The sequence below is a fragment of the Haliotis rubra genome, unplaced genomic scaffold (genome assembly GCF_003918875.1).
Source record: "Haliotis rubra isolate DU_JTF1 unplaced genomic scaffold, ASM391887v1 Scf295, whole genome shotgun sequence".
NCBI classification, from domain to species: domain Eukaryota; kingdom Metazoa; phylum Mollusca; class Gastropoda; order Lepetellida; family Haliotidae; genus Haliotis; species Haliotis rubra.
In genome coordinates this window covers 102,222-127,124 of record NW_025766963.1, presented here as the reverse complement: position 1 = coordinate 127,124, position 24,903 = coordinate 102,222, and the positions used below count along the sequence as shown (strand labels likewise).

At 38.9% G+C, this 24,903-nt stretch overlaps 2 protein-coding genes across 3 annotated transcripts in view; both read right to left on the bottom strand.

The window, feature by feature from the left end:
• LOC124282191 (ras-related protein Rab-7L1-like) overlaps positions 1-4,478 on the bottom strand; it is a 94,412-nt gene extending 89,934 nt beyond the window's left edge. The window contains exon 1 of one of the 2 annotated variants that reach the window (XM_046718157.1): positions 4,272-4,478. The gene's annotated coding sequence lies outside the window, so the exon portion shown is untranslated. Of the gene's footprint in view, positions 1-4,183 lie in introns of both variants that reach the window. The other variant, XM_046718158.1, reaches the window with a different exon arrangement.
• Positions 4,479-19,758: 15,280 nt separating this feature from the next.
• On the bottom strand, positions 19,759-23,726 carry LOC124282189 (zinc finger MYM-type protein 1-like). Its single transcript, XM_046718154.1, has 2 exons — positions 22,725-23,726; positions 19,759-19,803 (listed from the first exon to the last, which is right to left on the bottom strand). Exons 1-2 carry the CDS (start codon positions 23,724-23,726, stop codon positions 19,759-19,761), a joined length of 1,047 nt encoding a protein of 348 aa, XP_046574110.1.
• Between the last annotated feature and the right edge of the window lie 1,177 nt (positions 23,727-24,903).

Here is a 24,903-nt window from a genome sequence, read left to right as displayed (position 1 = left end):
GTAAGTAGTTTTGATTCTTTAACTTCCGTGAAGCGATCTGAACACAAGTAAGATATCGTTTCAGGCTTCCACAACGCCGCTTCGCACTCACAAACATAACCCATTTAGCACGAACTGTGGGGTCCTGTGGAAATCTGTGCATGGGGACACCATCGCCCGACCCTAGGAGCAATTGACGACAAAGCAACGATTCGGCATGTCGTCGTTGATGTCGAGAAATCATCAAAATGATGAGCGTGCTACACATTTTCTATACAACTAACTGAAAATCGTTCCTCATATGACGTCACTCCAGTGCTCTGGCGACAAAGTTACGTAACCTGTCTGTGGTTTCGTTGGCGGGCGAGAGGGAAGCAGGCGACTTTTTGGCAACTTTTAATCGCTCGGTATTAAATAACCACAAGTTTTTAAAGAATAAATTTGGTGTTCCGCATAAGACTAACCACAAATCTTTCATATGTAATGGTTAAAAGAGTAACAAAAAACAAAGTTTAGTGGTTCTTTAAGCATAGCGGAGTGATGCCCCCTTATCTTTATAAGCGTATGAACTTTTGTAGTCAATTGACGTCAGAGGAAAATCCATTTTCAACACATATTGCGAGTCAATTTTAAGATTGAGTGTATAACGTTATACATAAGCACACAAACCAATTTAATACATACTTATGTCGTTCAGATATCAGACAGTATTTTGTTCGTTCACACTTTCCGTAAAGATGCCAAATAAAAATTATAGTAGCACAGTACTATTTATCAGTGCATGATAAACAGCGGATAAAATTTACTGTTTTTAACGCATAGCAAAATTCGAGATAACATATAGCAGTGTCTATTTTTCAAACAGCCTAAGTATTAGTATTTGCACTTGAGTTTACACTATGGTGTAGGCAATTTAATATTCTACATTTATGTGTAATTTTATAGCTGTAGGTAGATCCAATTCTGCGCAAACGAAATTCTGGCACAACGTACAGTTTTCCAGGAAGTTAATGACGCTCTAATGATACCCCAGAACCTTCATTAAGTTAATGACGCGCTAATGACGTCATTAGAAGTTAGAACGTTAGTACAACAGAATTTAACAATACATTAGTTAATGAGCGTTTAATGGCACGTTAATGCTTCATTACAGTTTGATACAACCGGATCCAGGTGACTTCAAATATGTCATAGATAATAGGATAAATCATATGGTGGGAGATTCTCCCCAGGTGCAACATCAGTTACAGGGGGAAAATATGGCAGTACTCTTTTTCTCATGTGCAGAGGGAGACATTCCCAAAGGACTGGACACTTTGTTTCCACATAGTTTGGATACATTGTTTCTACAGAGTTGAATAAACTTTCAACCATGATTGTTTGTTGTGGTATATATACCTCTTGTATATGCAAGCAGAAAATAGTACTACTACTACAACAACTACTATTATTGTTCCGTCTGTTATTATCGCAGGTTTCCTATTCTCACGGTAAACACGTTTTCTGCCGAGATCGCCTGTGCACGACACTTAGCGGTTGTTTACATCACCGACCGGTAAGTGGCCCAAGTCTACGGGTGATCAAAATCTTGCAATGTCACAAATATTGGTGAGTTTATACCATCTTGGACATATTATAACTTTTTCCCGCCCTTTCAGGCAGGATTGCTCTTCCATACACTCAATAACGTGACTTCCTTGTTATACCGCGAGAATAGGAGAAGCCTCATTTCGCCAGTGGTGGATGGCATTGTTTATCATCAGGCTCACGAGTGTTAATTCACCTGATGGATCTAGCAGCTGATTGATGCAGATGTTAGAGGAGAAGGCCCTTCAGTTACAAACAACATGCATTCATAAGATATGATTTATTTTTTCAGCTGATATCCGTAAGTACCACGAGATTAGGAAACCCCTTCCTACCACTACTACTACTGGGAGACAGTGTTTTTGTAGGCTGAACCAGTTCGTAGACGTGGTGGATTCATAGCCCAGACTGGTTTGTAGACGGTGATTTCATAGACGTATATAAACAATTGAATAATAGTATTTTGAAAACATTTTAATTTTGATAATCACTTGGATTGTGTATAATGAAGTTGTTACGCTTTGTTTTCAGTGATACGAAACTAAGGACAGAAAAGCGTGATTGAAGAGTGAACAAATATTTTCCCGTATCTTGTCTAGACTTGTATATTTGTATAAATGTATTTGTATGTATAATTGTTTTGATAATATTCATGGGATAATGTAGGGTTTGTGTTCTTTTGTTTTCATAATTTTCAAACAACAAGAAAATAATAAAATTGTTAAACAGTTTTCACTGTCATTTAGGTTGTCGGTGGATTAAAATAAATTAGTCTACTCATCGAAAACAGGTTGCACCGAGATGTTGTGAATGTTAATTAGGAAGTGGTGAGTTATTTTGATTGTGAAATACTGTGTGTATATTGAAGTGTTTTTTTAATTACTTGTCGGTGACCCACCTTATCCTTCTTCTTTACGGCGACTTCTCTGCTGGTCTGCGTAGTTGAATCTTGATAATTGATGTTTTTTTCATCACCGATCATATTTACCAAATATATATTTTTTTATTTCACAAAACTCAAACACTTTTGGTTTACACTAAAGTCATAATATTGATTTTTATCATCAATGATGTTGAAGTTTTCCCATTTTACTAACGTCTACGAATCAACCGCTCAATCTGCCTACGAATCCACCACATTTCCACGTCTACGAACCAGTCTGGTCTATGAATTCACCTACACCCGTACTACTACTACGCAAGCCGCAAATACTACTACAACTACTACTGTCTCTGTGTGTGATTGTTAGTCCGGTGCATGCATGCACACACACAGACGCACATACTTATGTGCTTGTCCTCTAAGCAGATGTACAGGATTGGGTGGACAGGGCTTTGCACACTTGTTTTATGCATGACATTGTACCCAAATGCTGCAATAGCTAATGACTTCAATGTATAACTGGATTATAAAAGTCACTGTCTATTGCCAAGTAAAAGATCATTTTTCATTTTGGCCTTAATACTAAGATGTGATGAAAGATTATCATCACCAGATTTTATGCTTATTATATATTAGTGGTGTTCCAATAAATTAAAATAATCAAAGATTGGTCGCAGTGATTAAATGACCACGCAATCGATCACATTTTCTCATTATCAAACACAAACGATTTTGGAACTACTGTTTAAGTGTTTGAAACTCTTGACAATGGAACATATCTTAGAAGTTGCCAGGGCCTGAATATGTGTTTAACTCTTAGAAAACTCACTTCATTTACTGAAAAGTCATGACTGAATATTTCTTGAAGACTCCAGGAAGTTTATGTTCATGATATATTAGTCATCACTTTAAAGTGGCAAGTTGCAACATTTTAAGAGCAATTTGCACAGTTTCTAAATAAAACAAAAAAACAACACAGAACCATGTTATACTTATCTGCAATAACACCTGAATAGGAAAATCTGAGAAATGACGCTAACCAATTATTTTTCGATGATTGCTCGCTAGTAATGAACAAATTATCAATTGTGAGATTGCAATCAATTCCCAACACTATTATATATTATATGTCATATATGTTTAGTCTCACTGCAATGAGGCAGGATGCATCACACATACATTGCAAATTCTCGGGGGATGACTTGTGTTTAAGACAAGACACATTTTTCTTTAATAAGTTACTGACATGTTTTACAATTGTTCATGAGATAATTGTGAAACAAAACAAAATGTTCTTTAGCCTCCCAAAACATGCATACCCTAACCCTAAACCTAAGGATCATAAAGGGAGCAGCGAGGCTGCGCCCGGTAAAGTGCATTCTAGCCCATATAACACCAAGATGTATGCCATTTTACATTTAAACATTCACAAAAGGGTGATATACTCAACACTTGCTATAGTGGGAAAAAACGAAAACCACTGCTAGAGTCAGTCACAAAATTGCCTGGTTAAAACGCGTGTATTAACAGACAGCCCTCACATTGCCAGGTTATTTCTGAGAGCGGAGTTAAACAACAATGACATAAACAAAACCAAATCAAAACCTACTTCCTGTTTTGACCTGCGGCTGGTCATAGACTCCAATAAACATATGTACAGTTTGTTATCGTTATACCATCAGCTGGGTTTTTTCAGTCAGGTCATAAACCTGATCGAAGTGTTTGTCAAATTACCTGAATGAAGTCCTGAATCTGTCACGAGCCAGTACCGTTAGTAGGGAGGGGGTTACATCAACCTATTCCAATAATATCCTTCACTCACCTTTGCGGGAAGAGCAGATGGATCACATGATCACTTGACACTCACGTGAAACTGCCCATATCGTGTGACAATGAATGTCCGTTTCACAGAGATGTCGCCAGTAGACAGTACCCCAGTTAACAACACGAACAGACGTTCCACCACATGACACGCCTGTCAGCGTTTTATCGTCTGGTTTCCAACACCATGCGTCGGCAACCTGTCGTATGAAGAGACGGAGTACAGTTTGCGCCTCACATCGATAAGTCCTGTTCTCGAATCGAACGCTGCCTCTTGTCACAACTCTCAACAGCGCTGTGTGGGTCACAACTATGCATAGAGAAAGTGCAACCGAAAAATTACTTGCGCGTGTGGGTGTGCGTGTGCGCACGCACGCACACACACATACACACACACATTCCATTTGAATTCCTGAAGTATTACATTTTGACGAATTACATCAAACACGAATGGCAGACTTCCCACTGTCTAAAGTTTTCCGGAAGGAGGGAGAAGCAATGCAAGGCTCGAGAAGGCATCATCTTGATTTTCTCCTTACTTGGAAGCTCGATGAATTATTTGCAAATTTATATGCGCATTTAAAAGTATTTTTGATAATCGACAATAATGACATACATCACCAGTACATTTGTTTCTGTGATTTTGAACATTGTAAGTGAAATAGAAGAGTCCTTTGAGACAAATTACCTCAAAGCCGAACGTTCACTATAAATCCTTCATGCTGCCATCAGTGTGTTAATAATATAACATAATATCCTCATTGACACATATTATTTACCATTTTAAAACTAGTTGAATATGAACATAAAGAATACAAAGAATTTTCTGGATTACATCTTCTTTTTGGTTATTTAATTGTTGAAAGTGACAAATATTGAAAATTAGCAAAGAAATGCCTGGGAGTTTGATTGGATTGCAAAATGAATATAAGTTATTTCAATATTTTGATGCCATAGTTAGCATGGCAACCAGGTGTATGCAGTACAAAACAATTCGTCTGTTCGTATGAAACCAAAGGTTCATAAACATTTGAAACGTCATTTTGAAAAGAAAATTCTGAATGAAATGGTATCTACTGTATTCTACGTCATCATATTAATATAAATACAAAACTATCATGCAAGGATTAATATTGTTCACGTCAGTCGATTTGGACATGTTTTTCGACATGCATTTGGTCACAGGCCTGAAATTGCAAATATTATTGCGTTACAATTCCTTATTAATCATTGCATATATCTCAGTAGTCGATCACGTTATTATGTTGGTCTCCTTTATTGTATTATGACGCAATATTCATAAAAGGATTATTGAAAGCTAAAGAAACTGGTGGTGAATTAAGGACATTTGACTAACGTTACATTTTCAGATTTGAGCAAATATCAACTCTCTACATATTTTCCAGATAAACATACGGCAGAGTGCAGAGGTGGACACTGAATCAAAGTAAGGTGTTAAGCAAAACGGTTTACACCTGATTCAGTGTCCACCTCTGCACTCTACCGTATATTTATCTGGAAAATATCTACAGAGTTGATATTTGCTCAAATCTGAAAATGTAACGTTAGTCAAACTTTTTTGCTGATATCTCAGGTCTTAAGATTAACTATGATAAGTCTCAGGTAATATGGATAGGGGTAAGAAAGAACAGTTCAATCAGATACTTACCTTGTTTGAACATACAATGGAATCCAGAATATTTTAAGCTCCTGAGTGTAATATTTTCAACAGATTCAAATGTTATGAATAATTACACCACTTGGTAGAATTGCTATTATAAAATCATTACTGATTTCAAAATTGAATTATCTCTTCTTACTCTCCCAAACCCCCCAGGGAACTTCCTGCATGAATTAAACAAAGTACTACATTGTATTTAAATTTCTCTGGAGTGGTAAACCTGATAAGATCAAAAGAGTGGTGGCTTGTAAGCCTGTTAAAAAGGGTGGACTTGGTATGGTTGAAGCTTTTTCTTATGTTAGTTTTTTAAAATTGTCTTGGATGAGAAAGTTGTTGGATATTGGCTATGAATCCAAATGGAAAATATCCTGTGCTATGCTTCCTCCCCCAAAATGGAAAATTTAGCTGTATTTGGTAATTTTTTTCCAGGTACACTCTCCAAAGATATTAAGAATGAATTTTGGCTTGATTGTATTTCTGCTTTCGACAAGTTTGCACATAAGATTCAACCATGTTCATTTGATGAATTCATCACAGAACTAATCTATTATAACAAATTGCCCCGGAGTTTTGGTCAAATTGCCCCAGGGAGGTAGTTAAAATGCCCCAGTTTATTTAAAATGATTAAATTTAGGCCATAAATGCATAGTTTTGTCAACTTTGATATTCTGTTCTACATATACAAGTATATACATATAGTTATGAGTTTACTGATGGAACATTTATCAGAAATATTACTTCCTAATAACTTTTATATGAAGAACATAATATCAAAGTTGACAAAACTATGCATTTATGGCATATATTTAATCATTTTAAATATATTTGACCAAATTAGAATGAATGACCAAATTTGCTGGGGCATTTTGTAGCTGGGGCAGTTCCACAGGTACCAATGAGATATATATTATTAAAATCAGTAAGAGATTTCACATGAGCTTGAAAATGTTTCGCTATGACGTTCTTTTCGGTTTGAAGCTCTGAATGCTGCAGTCAACTCGAAACATTGCCGAATACAACGGCAAATCATGAAGTATTTGTTGCTTTCAAATGTTTTCCATTGTGTCCAATTACGCACGTCGGCATCAGACTCGCTATTTGTCAGTAGTGTGTGCCGTGAAAGTTGTTCTGTGTTCACATTGGCTGACAAGATGCCATTCTAAGGCTATGGCCGAGTACCATAACTATTTCCATAACCAAACATTGGGGAAACTTACACTGTCCTGAAAAGTATTCTATAATTCACCAGTTTTGGGGGAAAAACTTATCTGCGTCGCGAATATTATCTCTGCTCGACCAGGCTGGGATTTTGTGTGGAGACTTGATAAGTTATTAATGCGAACTAGGATCCTATTTTTTTTCAACAAAATAACTCCAGTGTAATTTGTGTAGCAGATAATTTCTATTTTCCCCCGTCTGAAGCATAATTATTGTGTTTTTAAATCCCAGACACCCTACAGTCAACCATTTGACACAAAATGAACACTGCAATTACATTGCAAAAAATATAATTCTTAGTGACTGGTCATATACTTATAAGGGACGTGGGTTTGCTGATTGGAACTGTATCACATTTTGCTGTCAAATAGTATTCTTGTTAAATGATATGGTGTATTTTAAAATTTATTTTGAACTCAAGCGGTGCCTCCGTTTCGCATGATTCTACTTCTTCATCTTCACTGGAAGATTTTCTTGCAAGATGTAAAATCGGATCGTATTGATACGGTCTAACATCCATTTCATAAATGACATCAGGAACATCTTTTACTGCTTCAGAATCCATGGACACTGTTAAGTTGTGAGGTAAAATCAAAGAGGCAGCCATCAGCAACAGGCACATATGACGTCATGTCACGTGATACCCCCTCTGCTCATTAACTGTCGGGTGTTTCCGTAAAAGGCGGAAATACGAGCACGTTTTTTGTGTTTTTATTGCTACTTTACAAACTTTTTGTTCAATTTTAATTACGGAAGGTGACTTTTAGAATATCTTTTACAATATATCAAAAGTTTTGCTTTCGTTCGGATTCTCCTTTAAAAATTGGTAAAGAAGTTATTTTCTGTTCTGCTTGGCTTGAGAGGTGTTAGTCAGATTCGTGATTTTATCAATTTAGACGGAACATATCGTAATCTCGAGGAATTTCAGAACACTTTTGAACTTGACATAAATTTTCTCCATTATAATGGTCTTATCATGGCTATGAACACTTATCAAAGTAAGTTAAAGATAATGAAACCTACTTCTTTGGAGCAGTTAGATGGTAATACAGTTAATTGAAAACTGATGTCTGTTAAGATTGGAGCCAAGTGTTATTACTATGTTTTGATTGCATCTGATGTTAACTTAAAATTCATGAATGAGTGGGGGGATTGTATGCTTGCTGAACTTAAATGAGAAAAAATATTTTTCAAAACTTTAGAATCTACAAGGGATACTAAACTTCAATGGTTTCTTCATTGTGATCTATCAACTAATTCATTTTTATTTAAGATCAAATTAGCTGAAAGCAACTTATGTGCCTTTTGTCAATGTAAGGTTGAAACAATCCCCCACTTGTTTTGGTATTGTGAACATGTGCAAGCCTTTTGGAATTGTTTTCTAGAAACATTGAATGATAAATGTCAACATGTTCACAACATGAAATTGGACCTGCAACTTACTGTGTTTGGAATGAGAACAAATGCATATACTGATGATGTGCTAGTAGTATTATAGGGGTCGCCAGACACCCCTTTTGGTGGAGGGAAGGTTAAGGAAATTTCATTGGCTCATCCAAGTCACGTGGTCAGAGTCAGGTACGAGATAGACAGGACATCACAGGTCAGGAAAGGTCAATGAAAGGTGTGTGTTTTAATGCAGTCGTGCAATCTTCTAGAAAACCCTTTATAAGACGTGAAAAACAAAAGCAAAGTGTAATGAATAGAGCTATGTATAGGGTGCTGCCCTGAATAGACAGACAATACCTGTCAGCCCTGTCTGAATTGAGCGCGCTTGACAACTCACGTGACCCCGTCGTTTTGTATAGCCCGCGCTCGATAGAGCGTGCGACCTGTTTTGATGAATACAGGGTGTGTGTTGAAAGTACATCATAGAAGGAGAAGACTTTTTTTTTTATTTAGGTGTCACACAACGTACATTCTCAATAGATTAAAAAAGATACATATTCACAGTACGTTGTCCGGCCAGAAATGTCCTATGAGACTAAATTACAATAAAAAGTCTTTAAGAGCGCTAAAGCGCTAAAATATAATTAAAATAGATCACATAAGAGAGGTATAAGTATAATAGTCACGGATATTTGTTTAAATTATTACATTATAAAAGTAGTTTTTCTGCGCCTGAACATATCGCTCAATGTAGCGGCAAGTGGTGTGGAGAGCTGAGGATACTGCATAAGAAATATAGTTTGGTCTGTTCTATGTAACAAACGAAAGTAGAGCGTTTAAGAGATATCCTGTTATTAATAATATTATGCAGACTATAAATATGCTCTATTGTGCTACGCTTATACTGCGGAAGCCGTTCTGCTCCTCAGCCAGAAGATCACAACTCTCTAACCACTTTGAGAACCTGGAGTTTAAGATATCAGAGTAAACCTTACAAAGAATGGATAATAAAGATATACCACGATAACCCAGAGGATCAGTCGGATCTGTATCTGCCTTTTTAATAGGGTAGACTATACTATTTTGCCAAATATCCGGACATATATATAGTCTTTATATAGTCTTATATAGTCTTTATTCGTGTAAATGTAGGCCATCGGCCCATGGTACAACGTTATACATTGGCAGCCTTCAAGCTGTAGCGACGACGATTGATAGCATAAAAGATAAACATGGCAAGATTTCTTAAAACAAGAGGAGTAGCATTACTCATCAGTCGATTAAATTTACACAAGGTTGGATGGGTGAAAACATCGACAGGGATAAAACGTTTACGTAGATCATCATAGACAGTACAAATCAGTAAAAAGTGGTACTCATTTTCTACATAATTACAGGAACACATTTCACACAATCTTGAGTTTTTTGGTTTCTTTATATATCTACCAGTTTCTATATTCAGTTGGTGTGAACTACACCTGAACCTCGCTAAGGCAATACGAAATTTCTTGATAGTTATGCAATGGAGATATGGCTCAACACCAAAAATAAATTTAAATTGAGAATATAGGTAAGTTTTTGAGCCACTAGACAACGAGGAATGCCATTCCTGTAAATATGTGTTTTGGGCTCTGGATATGAATTCAGAAATAAAAAGATTTATATTAGGAATAAATTGATTTTCCCATACGTATCCAAAACCCATTGTATACAATAGATTTTTTAACTTTGATGTCCAGTTAATTTTACCATTTGAAGCATCTAACAGTAATAAATTGTAACATTTCTTAGGGAAACGTATAGAAGGCATATTTAACAGTTTGTACCAATACATAATACAGCGTTTGTACGCAAAAATATACATAGGGTATCTCCCGAATTCGCCACGTACAACGTGGTTAGGGGTACATAGTTTAACACAGAGTAAGTATTTACAAGCTAGGGTATGCACTGTTTCAATGGATGAATTACAATCACAGTCTAGACCCCATACTTCGCTACCATAAAGCAAAATAGGCATTACTTTAGTGTCAAAAATTCTGAAGAAGACATCACATTTCATGTGCTCGAATTTTGATAAACTTTTCAAAATACCGAACAAAGCCTTTTTAGATTGCAAAATAGAGCTCTCAAAATGTTTATGCCATGACAATGTTTGTGAAAATACTATTCCCAAATATCTATATGAAGAAACGCACTCAATTAATTTACCTCCTAGATACCATTTTTCGTGCTTAGTAAGGATGCTACCATTTCTAAACACAACCATTTTAGATTTATCTAAGTTGACATATAGCTTGTATTCCTTGCAATGCTGTTCAAGGACATTAATACGTTTTTGTAGCCCATAGATGGTGTCAGAGAATAGAGTGACATCATCAGCAAATAGAAGGAGAAACAACTGAGTTAATTCTGGATGTAACTGTATGCCCGGATAACACAGCGATTCAATACTATCAGCTAAATCGTTTATAAAAATGGAGAACAAGAAGGGACTCAAGACACATCCTTGACGAACTCCAATATTACAGTCGAACAACTGTGAAAAAGAATTATTGACTTTAACGCAAGATTTAACACAACTATAGATGGATTTGATGCAACCTAACATCTTGGGTGTTAATCCTTTCTGTTGCAAAACTAACCATAATTTCGATCTATTTACCAAATCAAATGCTTTCGAAAAGTCGATGAACTTACCCTTTTTCGATAGAATTCTCTGTGTAATAGAATGAAGAATAAAGATGTTGTCGACGGTTGAGTATCCTGTTCTAAACCCTGCCTGTGCCTCGGATATTTTAGCATAAGCTTCACTCCAAAATTTAAGTCTGTCGTTAATCACTGCAATATAAAGTTTGCTAAATACACTGAGAATAGTAATTCCTCTATAATTTGAAAATTAATCTCGATCTCCCTTTTTATGAATAGGAACAATAAGACCAACCGACCACTGAGCAGGAAACACACCATTATCAAAGATCATGTTGAATAAAACTGTTAAATACGGAACAAGAATATCTGAAGAAAACTTGAAAAATTCAGCAATTAACTTATCATCGCCCGCAGATTTAGAGCACTTGAGGGTATTTATTGCTTTGGTAACCTCCTCTACTGTAATGGGCGAGTCCAGAATTGTTGTAACATTAATATCCGTGTGCTGATATTCGCTATTGTAAGTTGCATTACCATCTATCGACCCAGCAGCGTTCATGTACATATTACAGAAATAGTCAAACCACTCTTGTAAAGATATATTGGGATGAACTACGGATGTCCCCGAAAACCTTTTGAATATGTTCCAAAACGCTTTACTATTAAACAAGTTGTCTGTTAACAATCTCACTATCTTGTCCTGATACAAACGCTTTTTTTCTCTCACGACAGAAGAAAATTTATTTCTAGCCGTCAAAAATCTCTTTAAATCCTCATCAAGTCTACTCTTTCTAAATACTTTTAATAACCTCTCCCTCTCAGCTCGATAATAACTACATTCCCTATCGAACCACGGTTGGTCTTGGGTATTGACTACAGAATTACTTCGTTTCATACAATTAGCAGCTGTACATATTACATTTACCAATAAATCAACAGCTTCATTAATGTTTTCAGACACAGCATCAAGAAAATTATCAAACATGTTTATACTATCCTTGGACAATAACCTTTCTCTAAATATTTCAGCTTTGGTTTCATCCCAAACAAACCGGTACTCGGCCCGCAAATGAGCATCGGGATACTGCACGGGCTTAACGTGGCAGTCACGTGACTGAAACTGACACGATAACGGTAGATGGTCGCAGTCTGACCTAGATACAATGTCGAATTGTTTACAAATTGAAAAGACAGCAGGTGATCCAATGACATAATCAATCACACTTTTACCCGAGTGGCTTATAAAGGTAAAGTCTCCAATGTCAGCGTCCTGGCCACAGCGGCCATTTAGTATAGAAACATTTAGAGAAGCACACCAATTAAGTAGCTTTCTCCCAGCATGGTTAATCATTTTGTCGCATGAGTGTCTTTTTGTATTTATTGTATGAAAGAAAGTGTCAATGTCGTCATCTCCCAAGATATCTGCAATGGTGTTGTCAATGTTGTCTGCTTCCTCGCCGGTTCTAGCGTTAAAGTCCCCACCGATAATGACAATGGGATCACACATGTCACATATAATATTTAACAGCGATTCAAAGAAAAATGATAAACCACATGTAAACTGTTTGGTCTTATACCACGGAGAACCAGCAGGATTGATGTAAGCAACAGCGAGGATAATATCCCGGTCAAGATTAAACACAGTCTTGTCAAACACAACAAAGATAGCATTATCAATTATTTTCACAGAATTCACATAACGATCAGAAAAACATTTCCTAACAAAAAGCACTATACCGCCAGAGAGTCGTCCTGTACATGATGTTTTAACTGCATCAACACAATAACACTTATAGTCAGTGAATAACGCCGAAAAATCATAACCGGATGTCCATGTTTCTGTAAGTCCCATGATATCATAAGACTTGAGAAATGTTATAAAGTTCACATCATCAGCTTTATTACAGAACCCTGCAATATTCCAGAATAGACAGTTGAGTAAACCGAGGCTCCTAGGATCCAGGCGTTGTGTCTGGGGTCGGCCACACCCTTATCTGCTGTTGCTTGTGTTGCTGTTATCTGTCTCATCTATAGTAACAGAGTCAGATGTTTCTCGGGGTTGAGAGTCACGAGGTCGCCTGTCCATCACCACTAGTTTACCATTTTTGAAGAAACCATATTTATTTTGCTGTTTCAATGCTAACGTTTTCCTCTGTTTGATTGTGAGGTCACTGGAGATTCAATGCCCATTAGCTTTTAGCTTGTCACGACACTGTAAGGCACGCACTTTACACCGAGTAGATGAAAACTTGGCTAATATAGGTCTAGTGCGATTATTTCTGGTAGAAGTAGCACCTAGTCGATGAGCATCGATAATATCATGGATATGAAATGGCATATCACTGGTGGCATGGCGGGTGAGAATATCACAGACAATATTTCTACAGTCAAGATTAGCTTCATCTGGCAATTCACTCACCCCATGAATGAGAATATTGTTTTTCCTGTTGAACTGTTCCATTCTTTCCAGGCTATCCTGAATTTCGTCCATGTCCTCTCCGAGTTTATCGAAGGTTGACTGGTCACTGCTCCGTTCCACACTATACAGTCTTTCAGAGACCGCGTCCAAATCCAAACGCAAAATATTTTGCTGAGATTTTATGTCCTCAATGTTCTCCTGTATTTCTTTAACAGTTATGTTAAGTTTCATCGTATCGGCTTTTACATCTCTTAAGTCGCGGGACAGGTCACTTTTCAGTGAGCGAAGCTCACATAGAATGTCATACATTATTCTCAAAACAAAAACTTAAAATTTTGAGAAGAGCCTCCACTATAGCATTATAGTGATTCTGCAGGTATCAAGTCCAAACCAACAGCCTTACCACACTTGGCACGATTGATAGCCTGGATAACCTCATCACGCGAGATAGGAACATCAAGGACAGAAGTATCAATCTCACCGGAACCAGCTTCACCGCTAGCAACAAACTCTGAAATCTCACGTAAATGATCATTATCAAACTCCGATACACTATCGACATTGTACAATGACTGATAATCCTCTTTCCATGCGTTCAAAACAGTATTCCTTTCGGTAAAAGAAGTACCATTACGAGTTACCTCCCACGCCTCTCGCTCCCTATGCCTATTTCACCGATTGCCTTCCAAAATTCCCTACTATCTTTATTACTATATTTATCCAACAACTTCTTCTGTTTTGACGCCTGATACAATCGTCTATATTTACGTAATAACTTATCAAAACTCTTCCTTTCAGCAATATACATGTATTCCTGCCGTAAAACACCTTTCCTAAATGGAGACTTACATTTCAACCACTCCCTCTCGCACACGCGGACATAATCCCACTGTACCTGGAGCTCCTCACACCAATAAGGTTTATAAAACGACTTGCTCCTGTTACCCTCCTTCCTATTACTTACAAACAGCCATCTTATCAAGTTCGGTGTACATACAAGACAAAAACTCCCCATATGCACCGTTTACGTCATTCTGGATAGACAAAAGGGATTCACTCTTCACTATCGTATCATTGATAGAATCTAATGCTACCTCGTCGTTCATAAAATCAGGGCCAATCTTATCCTTACGATACTGTTTACGGGAAGAATTGGTAATTATAGGTGTATCACCGAGATTATTCTTACAACTGTGGGGGGCTGACATTTCCCATACTAATACTGAATGGTCGGGAATAACATTCGGCATATTTTTACCATCTATAGCAGATGACATCTTAAAAACTTTAGAATCAGTAAATAAAAACAAACATTCATGTGAAATAATAACATAGTCAAGCACGGAACAACCATTTTTAACATAGGTAAAATCTTGTTTACCAATGCGTCCGTTTAGCATACATAAATTACAATCGATTAAAAAGTTCATAAGAAGTTCACCATAGGAATTCTCATTAAAATCAGTTACAGCCCGATCACAGATTTGGTCCGTTCCTGCAATTTAATCCTGGCCTGTGCCGACACGGGCATTAAAGTCCCCACACATGCACACAGTACCTTCATTCTCATATTTCTCTCCATCATTGGCTCTGCTTGAGCAAGCCGGTGGCAAGTAACATACACATAAAACAAGTTTAAAGTCCGGGTCAACGCGGGAAGATAACTGAAACCAACCAACCAACGCTGGAATCTAAAACGTTAACATTAAAATATTCTAAAAGGCTATTATTAAAAATGGCGCGACACCGCCTGATCCACGTTTAGCTCTGGCATTCAGATTGTCTGCTGTTTCCAAACCAAGTAAAACCATCTACTGCTAACTTATCACCTGGTTTTAGGAATGCTTCACAGATCCCTAAGATATCACAGTCGAGTTTATGTAAGACAGACTCCGAAAGTTTTGTTGACGTTTTCCCGTGTTGGCCAGCCACAACAGTTATAAACCTATGGCCAATGTTGTCTATTGTTCTTGCAGTTGCTTCGCATTATGGAATAACCTCGGTAGAGGTTTTACGATTGCAGGAGGTTTTACAATGATCATTGTAATACCTCGCAGGAGGTTTTACAATGACCGTTGTAATACCTCATACGAGGTACGAAGTTTTACAATGGTCGTTGTAAAACCTCATACCCTGATGACTGATCGTAAAATTACTAATTATTGAAAACTTCCAATATTCTTTGACGATAACTGGTTTCGAACCCACAACCCATCGCTCTCTAGCTTGGCGGTTTTATCCACTACGCTACGAAGGATCGCAGTGAGGAATGAGATTGTTTGTCAGTATGAACCATGTGTTTCTCACACGACAGGTACTGCGGGCAGCGCACGCATATGATGTCTATTATAAACCGACAGTGACGTCACTCTATTGTTCTTAGGGGACACTTTTTCTCGTAATATCCCTCAAATCTGATACAATCTCGCTTCCTCGGGCAATTATCTAAATAATGTCCCTCTGTCCCGGACAATTATCTTAATAACGTCCCTCTGCCCGGTGATTTTCTGAGGAATAGCCCTTGACTTTGATTTATTACTTTTTTTGAAGATTGATACGACTTTGTCTTGCCATCACTGAATGCGATCTTAAAATATGACATTATTGATAATTTCCAACATGTAGTGCCGACACCCGGTATTGAAATTAGTATATAGGTGGCATGACCACCCGAAGATCGACAGGACTGGATATTATTTGTAAATTGTTATGACGTGCCGTGTACCTCCCCAGTATAATTGCCCTAAAGGATTATCTTATCTTAGCTGATATCTCTATCCCCAAGCCCGACCCCAGGTTTTGCTTTTGAGGCGATCCCTCCTATCTGTTTCTTTTTATAGTGACAGTGAGACTGCATGGTAGCTACATCCTTAATAGTTTCAGCATAAAAGTTATTATTTTTTACGTCAGCTATCGTTTATAATGAATCTACGTCTAATTCAAATTGGGCATTTAAAAAGTGTCCTTTGTAATACAATATCGTCACACACTAATTTGCATAAAGCCATGGTCTGTTCCAAATAAGTCTTTTTGGACTTAGTAAAAAACCGTATTGCTCATTTCTGCACTAATTTCCCCTCAGTAAAGTCCTTTTTCTCCGTTTCCTATCTCTCTACCACTGAGACTGTAGTTAGGCCGAACTTAGTTTAACAGATATTTCACACTTTCACATATCAACTACATAAATTGTAAAGATAAATGAGAGAATACGTTTTTTTTCTATTTCCGACAGTACTTTAGCTTGGCGGTTTTATCCATTAGCCTACGTAGGATCGCTGTGAAGAATGAGATTGTTTGTCGGTATGAATCGTGTGTTCCTCGCAAGACGGGTAGTGCGGGCAGCGCACTGCAGGGCACGGGTAGCGCGTGCGGAGCACGTGCATTGCGAGGCGTCGGCTGCCAGCCTCATCCCAGTTGATTTCAACAGTAAATACCAAAAATTGAAATGATATCTAAAGTGTATCTTCGCTCGGTTTATAATTTGGGATATAACATGACCCGTGGGCATTATGGAAAAGTAAGCCCTCTTCCCTTGGGAAATGCCCGCGGGAAGCGGGCTTACTTTTCAATAATGCCCGCGGGTCATGTTACTAGTATATCCTACACGTAAATCCTCCCGAGACATCGCCTTGTCGAAATACACATGGGAGAAATCTTTGGTGTTGCGTACACTGTAAAACTTTGCCGTAAAATATACGGTAACATCACGTGAAAATGCGACGGTAGAATTACGTTATGACAGTGGCACGGTGCAATGCCGTTAACGTCAATAATTTACGGGATAACGCCGTTTAACCCCAAACCATTGTGGGATATACGGCATTTTACTGTAGTGAATGATTCTGACGGTATAATACCGTTTAACCCCAAAGCATTGTGGGATACTGTCATCCACGCCGCCGCCATTTTACGTTGGGTTTGATTACACGAAGACGAATCGTTCCAGAATCAGCTGCCACAAGACTCATCTATTGGTAATTTGTACTATACGATGTCTAGAGTATGCAGATTAAGGACTTACATGTTAACTATTTAGCTTTTCTATTGTTTCCAACTGTATTTTTGTGTTTGACAAATGTAATGACGTATCGTTGCAAAGAATGTACTTTTGAGACCTCTATCTTACGTCAGTATGTCAGACATTATCGTTTACACAGAAACGTACCGAACATTGTGTTTCCATGTTGTCAGGAGCTTTGTGTAAGACAATTTCACACGTACAGTGCGTTTCGAGCACACGTACTGCGTGATCATGGGCGCAACACAAACACGAGTCAGTCAAGGTCAGTAAATGGCCAGTCACATGTGAATGTACATCTTGTATGTAGGCAAAGCTTTTGTGACAGTACATTCTCTCGTATCGAGGAGCTCTTGAAACATTTGCGTCAGCATTTAGACAGAAGGGATCCCATTGTTTGTCCATTTAGATCATGCAATACCAAAATTGTACATAAATCAACATTAGTTATATTGTTAGAGACCTATATTGTCATCAGGACATAGGGAAATGTTTCTTTTTTTGTTTGCTGTTAATGCACATCATTTTGTCGCCTCTTTCCCCAGCTTAAACAAAGTACGAGGGGGTATAGCTGTATACAGCATATACTATGCCAACTTAGGTTAACATCGTTATACTAACTCTGATGATGTAAGAAAAGACCAGCTTCACACTGAAAACAATAAAATCTGAATCATCTGGTTCAAAGATTCATCTAACACAGTTGTATTCTTTTTATTTGAATAGCATATATTCGCAGCATTAAAAGCAAGGCAATTATAGATATAGTTCCCATGTTGTAGCTAACATTCCAATGCTGGTATGTGCAGGTAACCTCAGTAAATGGTTATTACTTTATTTGGCTATACATGCACAGGAATTCTACCGGCTGCCACAATTTCACCGTATATTTTACGGTATGAATACATTCGGTACACCGTAAAGCGACTGGTTTTGTACCGGCAGCACGGCTGCCAAACTATTACCGTATATTTTACGGTATGAATTATTACGGTATCCCTACTGTACCGGCAATGGCTGCCAGAGTTTTACCGTGGGTATGAATTATTACGGTATCCCGTAAAGCTACTGGTTTTGTACCGGCAGCATGGCTGCCAGAGTTTTACCGTATATTTTACGGTATGAATTTATTACGGTATCCCGTAAAGCTACTGAGTTTTTACCGGCAGCATGGCTGCCAAACTTTTACCGTAAAAATTAACGGTAAAGTTTTACAGTGTAGTTCCTTCTTTTTTCGTCTGCTCGCTGTTTTCTAGCGTCACTAACACGACACCGGGCTTATTGTCGTTAGGGGACTTTCTGACGGCATGTGTTGCACGGACATCTGTCAATTTCAGGCCGTCGCGGATCACCCGATTGACAAGTTGACAGGTGGTAGACGGGTTGTTGTTTTTCACGCGTGTCAATAGCAAGGTTACGTAAAACAACACTGCGATCGATATCCGACCCTTTCTTTACCTTCACGACTTCAGAAAATTTAGAGTCCAAAGACCGCGCATTCTTCTCCACTTCATTTATTCGGTCCTCTACTTTTTCATGCTAACTTTTCTGCGAATTTTCAAGTCTATCATCTTGTCTTTATCTTGTCTGTCAGCGCAGCTATTTGAGCGTCGAACTCCTTCTTCATAGCTTCAGTCTCCTGTCTCAAGAAAGCGGTCAGTCTAGCCGTTATACGAGCCTCGTTTTCTGCCAGTTGATCGGTAAAGAACTTTCGCATGTCAGTAATAGCGTCCATCAGAGTTTCTTGCGTGGCGTTGGAATTTGCACTAAATTTCACTTTTTTTGGCAGCGGACGGTTCGCACATACTATTGTCACTATCAACTTGGCTGTAGCATTGTTGTGACATCACCGCATTGACGAAACTGACTTCAAGCACTGCCATATTTGAAGCACGAGGCTCAATTTTCACAAGGTCATTAATCTCACAGATTCAACAAATAATGGCACTTTTAACAATAATAAAGCTTGTAAATCGTCACACACTGTCTGTTGTTTAGTTATTTAGTGCCTTCGTTGAAGGATGGTCTTCAGAGAAGGCGATGTTTGTGGATTTTTTTTCATTCAGTGTCGGAGCCCGTTCTAACACGTCTTCTCCATCCAAGGGAGATAATTAGGCCTCCTCGTCCTTCTCATGAGGATCCACACCCTCTCTTTTCTGAGAGCCAGTGTGGAAAGGTCAACTCAAAATTCAACTACTATACAACGCTCAATTGTGTTTCCCATACGACAATGGACGTATCAACCTGTTGAAGTATAAAGTAGGGGAGACCGGGGTCAATAGTAACACTTTTTACTTAAAGGTCACATGCAACGTAAAACACAACTTTGCAGATTCTGATACCTTTCGGTATGGACTTACCGAAACAAATCATCAAAAATGCAAATTCAACTTAAAAAGTTGAAAAATAACGCGATGAAAAAAACCGCGCGAAATCGTAGTTCAAACGATTCTCTAACTTCCCCCCAGAGCTTCGGGGTATTCAAGTGGTTTCAACAGCTGGGCTGCTCTCATAGCACATGCGCAGTGAAATAGGTTCGCGCGGGTTGTCCGGTGAATACTCGGAGAAGGCTTTGGTGTGAGCTATTATTCTAATGCATAGGCGTAGGAACAGTTTAAAAGTTTGTTGGTTTTTTTGTTTGTTTGGTGTGTTTTTTGTTTGTTTGTTGTTGTTGTTGTTTTGTTTGTTGTTGTTGTTGTTGGGGAGGAGGGGAAGATTTCGAAATTGATAACGGGGGTTGGGGTTGTGGAGAGAGGAGATATATGAAAAGGACAGACGAGTTCCCTTGAAACTTTAATTAATAGCAAATGCATTACATTATTCAGGTAACACTAGATCGACTGTTTATACATGCTAGTGCATCTCGCGAAATGTTCAGCTCTTATGAGAAAAGTCCAAAGTATACACCTGGAACTTAATTAAGCACCCCCCCTATTTTCTGGATGATGAGAAACAAAACTTGCTGTAACTTTCTCACTATTCCAAAGATAGTGGAACCTTAGCTATTGTGAAACATACGATCTATTGGCAAATGAAAAACAAGACAATGATTCCAATTCGTGTTGTTTTAATAGCCTAACCAATGTGATTTGGTCACTATTGATTTTTGATGAAAATAGTCACTGAACAAGTATGGTCGTAGCATTGTCAATGGCTGACTATTACAAGAAATGATGCACAAGGAATGTCACATGCTAACATCTGATGGGTCTGTCATCAGTATCGGGTGTATCCCCCACGTGCTTGGATGACAGCTTGAATCCTCCTCATGCTACTGCTAAACCTTCTGATACGATCAAGTGGCAATTGCCGCCGTTCTTCATGTAAAGCAGCTTCCAGCTGTGCAAGATTCTGGAGAGGGGGTTCTCTCAACCTCACACGGCGTCCAAGAAAGTCCCAGATGTGCTCCAAAGGATTCAAATCGGGGCTCATTGCTGGCCAAGGTAATGTCATGATAGCCTCATTGTGGAGATGTGCGGTCACAGCACGTGAAAAATGCGGCCTGGCGTTGTCGTCCATGAATATCGGGTGAGTAGCCAACGGATGGTTGTCAAAGTGAGGCACGACAACTGGATGGAAGAATATCCCGGATGTACTGCTGACCATTAAGATGTCCTCGGACAGTCACCATTTGAAGTTTACAGTCGTGTGAAAGACAACCCCAGATCATAACCGATCCTCCACCATAAGGAACAGTAGGGTGGATATTCCTGGGCACGTAAGCAGTGTTTTTATGCCCCCACACTCTCATTCGACCATCTGTAACGTGGAGGAGGACCTGCTCTCATCTGACCAGTGGACCCTCCTCCATGTCCTCAGGTTCCACTGCCGACGGGCCATACACCACTCCAGACGTCGTCTCTTAAGGAGAGCAGACAGAGCAGGACGTTTGATGACTCTTCTGAACCTCATACCAAGTGCCCTAAGGCGATTTCTGACGGTTCTAGTGGATGATTGTCTGTAGGGTAACCACAGGCGCTTCAAACCCGAACTTGTGGCAAAGGGTTCTCGCCTTACCAGACGTGCCAGGCTGCGATCATCACGGGCCGTTGTCTTCCTGGGTTGTCCAGGCCTTGGACGATCTCTCACATCTCCTGTCATCTGATGTTTCGGACAAGTCGGCTGATGACCGAGTGACTGTAGCCCAGTTGTCGTCCAATAGCTGTGAAGGACATGCCTGTTGCATGTATGCCTACAATTTGCCACCTTAGTGCTTCAGAAAGTCATCTCCTCGCCATTTCAGTATTCATTAATGGAGACAGTTACAAATTTGTCTGCTTTTATACCCATAAATTGCATATCAGAGAAACTGAATTTAGGGGAAAGTGTGGGATGTATGCTTTACGTGCACAAGGGATGCGTTGTGACGAGTGCAAAGGAACTGAAACGCCTTTTTAGACTACTAGAGATGTGTTGTAATAAAGAGATATCATTCATGTTTAACGATGGTTAACAGTTGCTCTACTATCATGAAATATATCAGGGGGTGCTTAATTAAGTTCCAGGTGTATAGTTGCGTCTTCTGTCATTGTAAGAAATGAACTCCAGGGCAACATCTACTAGAGATAGTTCATCAGCAATGGTTTTGTGGACATGCAGTAGCAGAACGTTGTTCAGACGTTCCTGTGTCATTGTAGATCTGACGTATGACTTCAGGCGCCGAAGCGTGGAGAAGGTACGTTCTGATGTTGCTGTGGTGACAGGAATAGTCAAGTAGATCTTCAAAAGGGTGCTTGTCTCCTTGAACAGGTGCCTTATTACAGGCGATGAGTTGATAATTGATACAACAGTATCAATATTTGTGACTTCAATGATTAAGCATCCTCTTTCAGTGGAGACAGATTTCACTGTGTCATGAAGCATGGAAAGCTGTGTGTTCAATCGAACAAAGTCAACATCATCTTTGTAGAGTTCTCTGATGTGAGAAGATATTTGAAAGTTCCGTCCATTTGCAGCAGACAGCAACAGTTGCTCTATTTCCACAGCAGTGTTAAATCCTTTCTGTGAGAATCTCCGCTTTAGTTGCTCTGAAACGATGTCTAGACCTTCAAAATATTGTTGGCCATAAAAAACTCACAGAAGGAAACGTGTGAGTATTAGATCCATCATCCAATCTCTTAGGCCTCTTCCGGTAGCGTGGTAGACGTGGAGGATCAGTTTTGTCTTCAGCTTCATCAACAACAGACTTGTAGAACTCTGAAAAAGTATCTGTACTCCTCAGCTTATCATAATACGCCAGTACTTGCTCTGCTCCCTTTTGTGCGTCCATCGCCGTTGTTTCTACGCTTTGAATGGAGGAAGACAATTGCTCTGGTGCAGCAAAAATTTGGGAAGAAACTTTCAGCCCAAAATACAGACTAAACTGGTCAAACTGTGAAAGTAAACCACCTGCAATCCTGGCATACTCATCGTGACCCTTATTGATTTCTTCAAATGCTTTTCGAAGAGTATCAAAGTTCTCCAAAACAGAGTTGATAGATCCTGTTCTAACTGTCCAACGTGTTGGACACAGAGGTCGTAAGCCACGAGTTCTTTCAGTTTGAGGCACATCCATGTCAAGACGCTTCTCAATGGATGGAGCTTTTTGAAGATTCTTGAATAGGTGTTCTCGTTTTGGAGAATATTTAATGAGCTTGTTCACTTCAATTGTGATGTCAAGAGCATCCCTGAGAGGTTTGCATGCTCTAGTGGCTTCCTGCAAAGCCAAGTTGATACAGTGGGCGAGGCAATGGACATGAACTGCTCGTGGTTCTTCTCTTTGCAGTTGGACAGCAACTCCATTGACATGGCCTTGAAAATTACCATCATAGCCTTGACCTCGGCAATTCGATAGTGGTAAGTCACAATGGATAAGTGTGTCTTTTAGTACTTCTGTTAGTGTTGCTGATGTTGTGGAAGGAACCACATATAGGCCAATAGCATCCTCATGGACACTGAAATCATTCTCCACCCGACGGATACATATGACAACTTGTTCTTTGTTTGATATGTCTCTTGTTTCATCCGCCATAACGGCAAAGAACCTGGCAGCTTTGATTCTCTCAAGAATCTTCAGTCGCACAGCTCGGCCCAGGAGCATCAATTGCGCATTCACAATTGCAGGTGACATATATGTTTTCTCAGATAACCATTTTGGCAACCCCTCTATGTCAGAACCTCTCAGTTTCAGAAGCTGAAACAAGTTCGATTCCTCTTCAATATGCCCTCGAAGCGCTAATCCTTGCCTTGATAAGAATAAGAGACATGACAGCTGCACAGGCAGAAGGTTTCGTCTGCACTGCTTTTCCTTGGTAACTTTTGCCAGAAGTTAACTTGTGACACTGTCATTACCATGTTTCTTGTGTTTTGCAAGGGCATCTCTGTGATATGAACTCTTATCATGCTTTTTGAACTTATCTCCAGACTTTTTCCAATTGTTGAAACCTTCTGATATGAATGTTGCTTCAGGTTGTCTGGAGGTAGGATGCTTCTGCAGATCACTGTCCTTACCGTAAGCCAGTCTGCAGTAAAAGCAGAAAACTTTGTTTCTTGTTGTACACAGAGTAAGCCAAGGGTATTCATGAAACCATGAGAACGAGAATGATCTCCCAGGTTTCGTTGTTGTCTTTTTCAAGGTTGATGCAGCATTTGGCTGATAAGGTTCACTAATTTCAGAACAACAAGGTGAATTGCACACATGTTGACGTTCATCTTCATCACTGCCGGGCGATGATTGGAGCTCAGATGTCAGAGAACTCTCCATTGAAACATCCTTACTCTTGCTTTCACTGATGATGTCTGGAACTGGGTTTATATGAGACTGAGAGTCTTGTGTCCGGGAAATTCTGATGGTTTTGTCTCACTTTGAGATTGCTTCTCGCTCTGAACTGAAAACATAAAATCCAACGTCCTCTGTTTCTTTTTCTTTTTTTGGGGGTGGTGGGGGGTGGTGGTGGTGGTGTGTGGGGTGTTGTCACTTTCTGCCAAGTCAGTATCAACATGTTTTTTCTCAGTATCCAAACAAGCAACAAAATGATTTGGTGACCAGTTCTTAGTATTTGTGTTTGTACAATGTGTCCACATGATGCAGACAGGTTCCTCCTCCACATCGTTCAGAGGGTGTATTGTTTGATTAAGTACATGTCTGTTTGTAGCCACATTTTGGATTTTGGGATAGATAAATTGAACTGGTCGTTTCAGAACATTTGGCAAAATAAACATGTGTAAAACTGATGAATATTCTCCATTTCTTGTTGTTTTCATCACTAAATGTCTGT

Coding starts and splice junctions, on each gene's coding strand:
- LOC124282189 (XM_046718154.1), bottom strand. CDS start 23,726: ATGCTCCTGGGCCGAGCTGTGCGACTGAAGATTCTTGAGAGAATCAAA. Junction 19,804..22,724: donor ATACTCACACGTTTCCTTCT/GTGAGTTTTTTA, acceptor ACTGGCTCTCAG/AAAAGAGAGGGTGTGGATCC.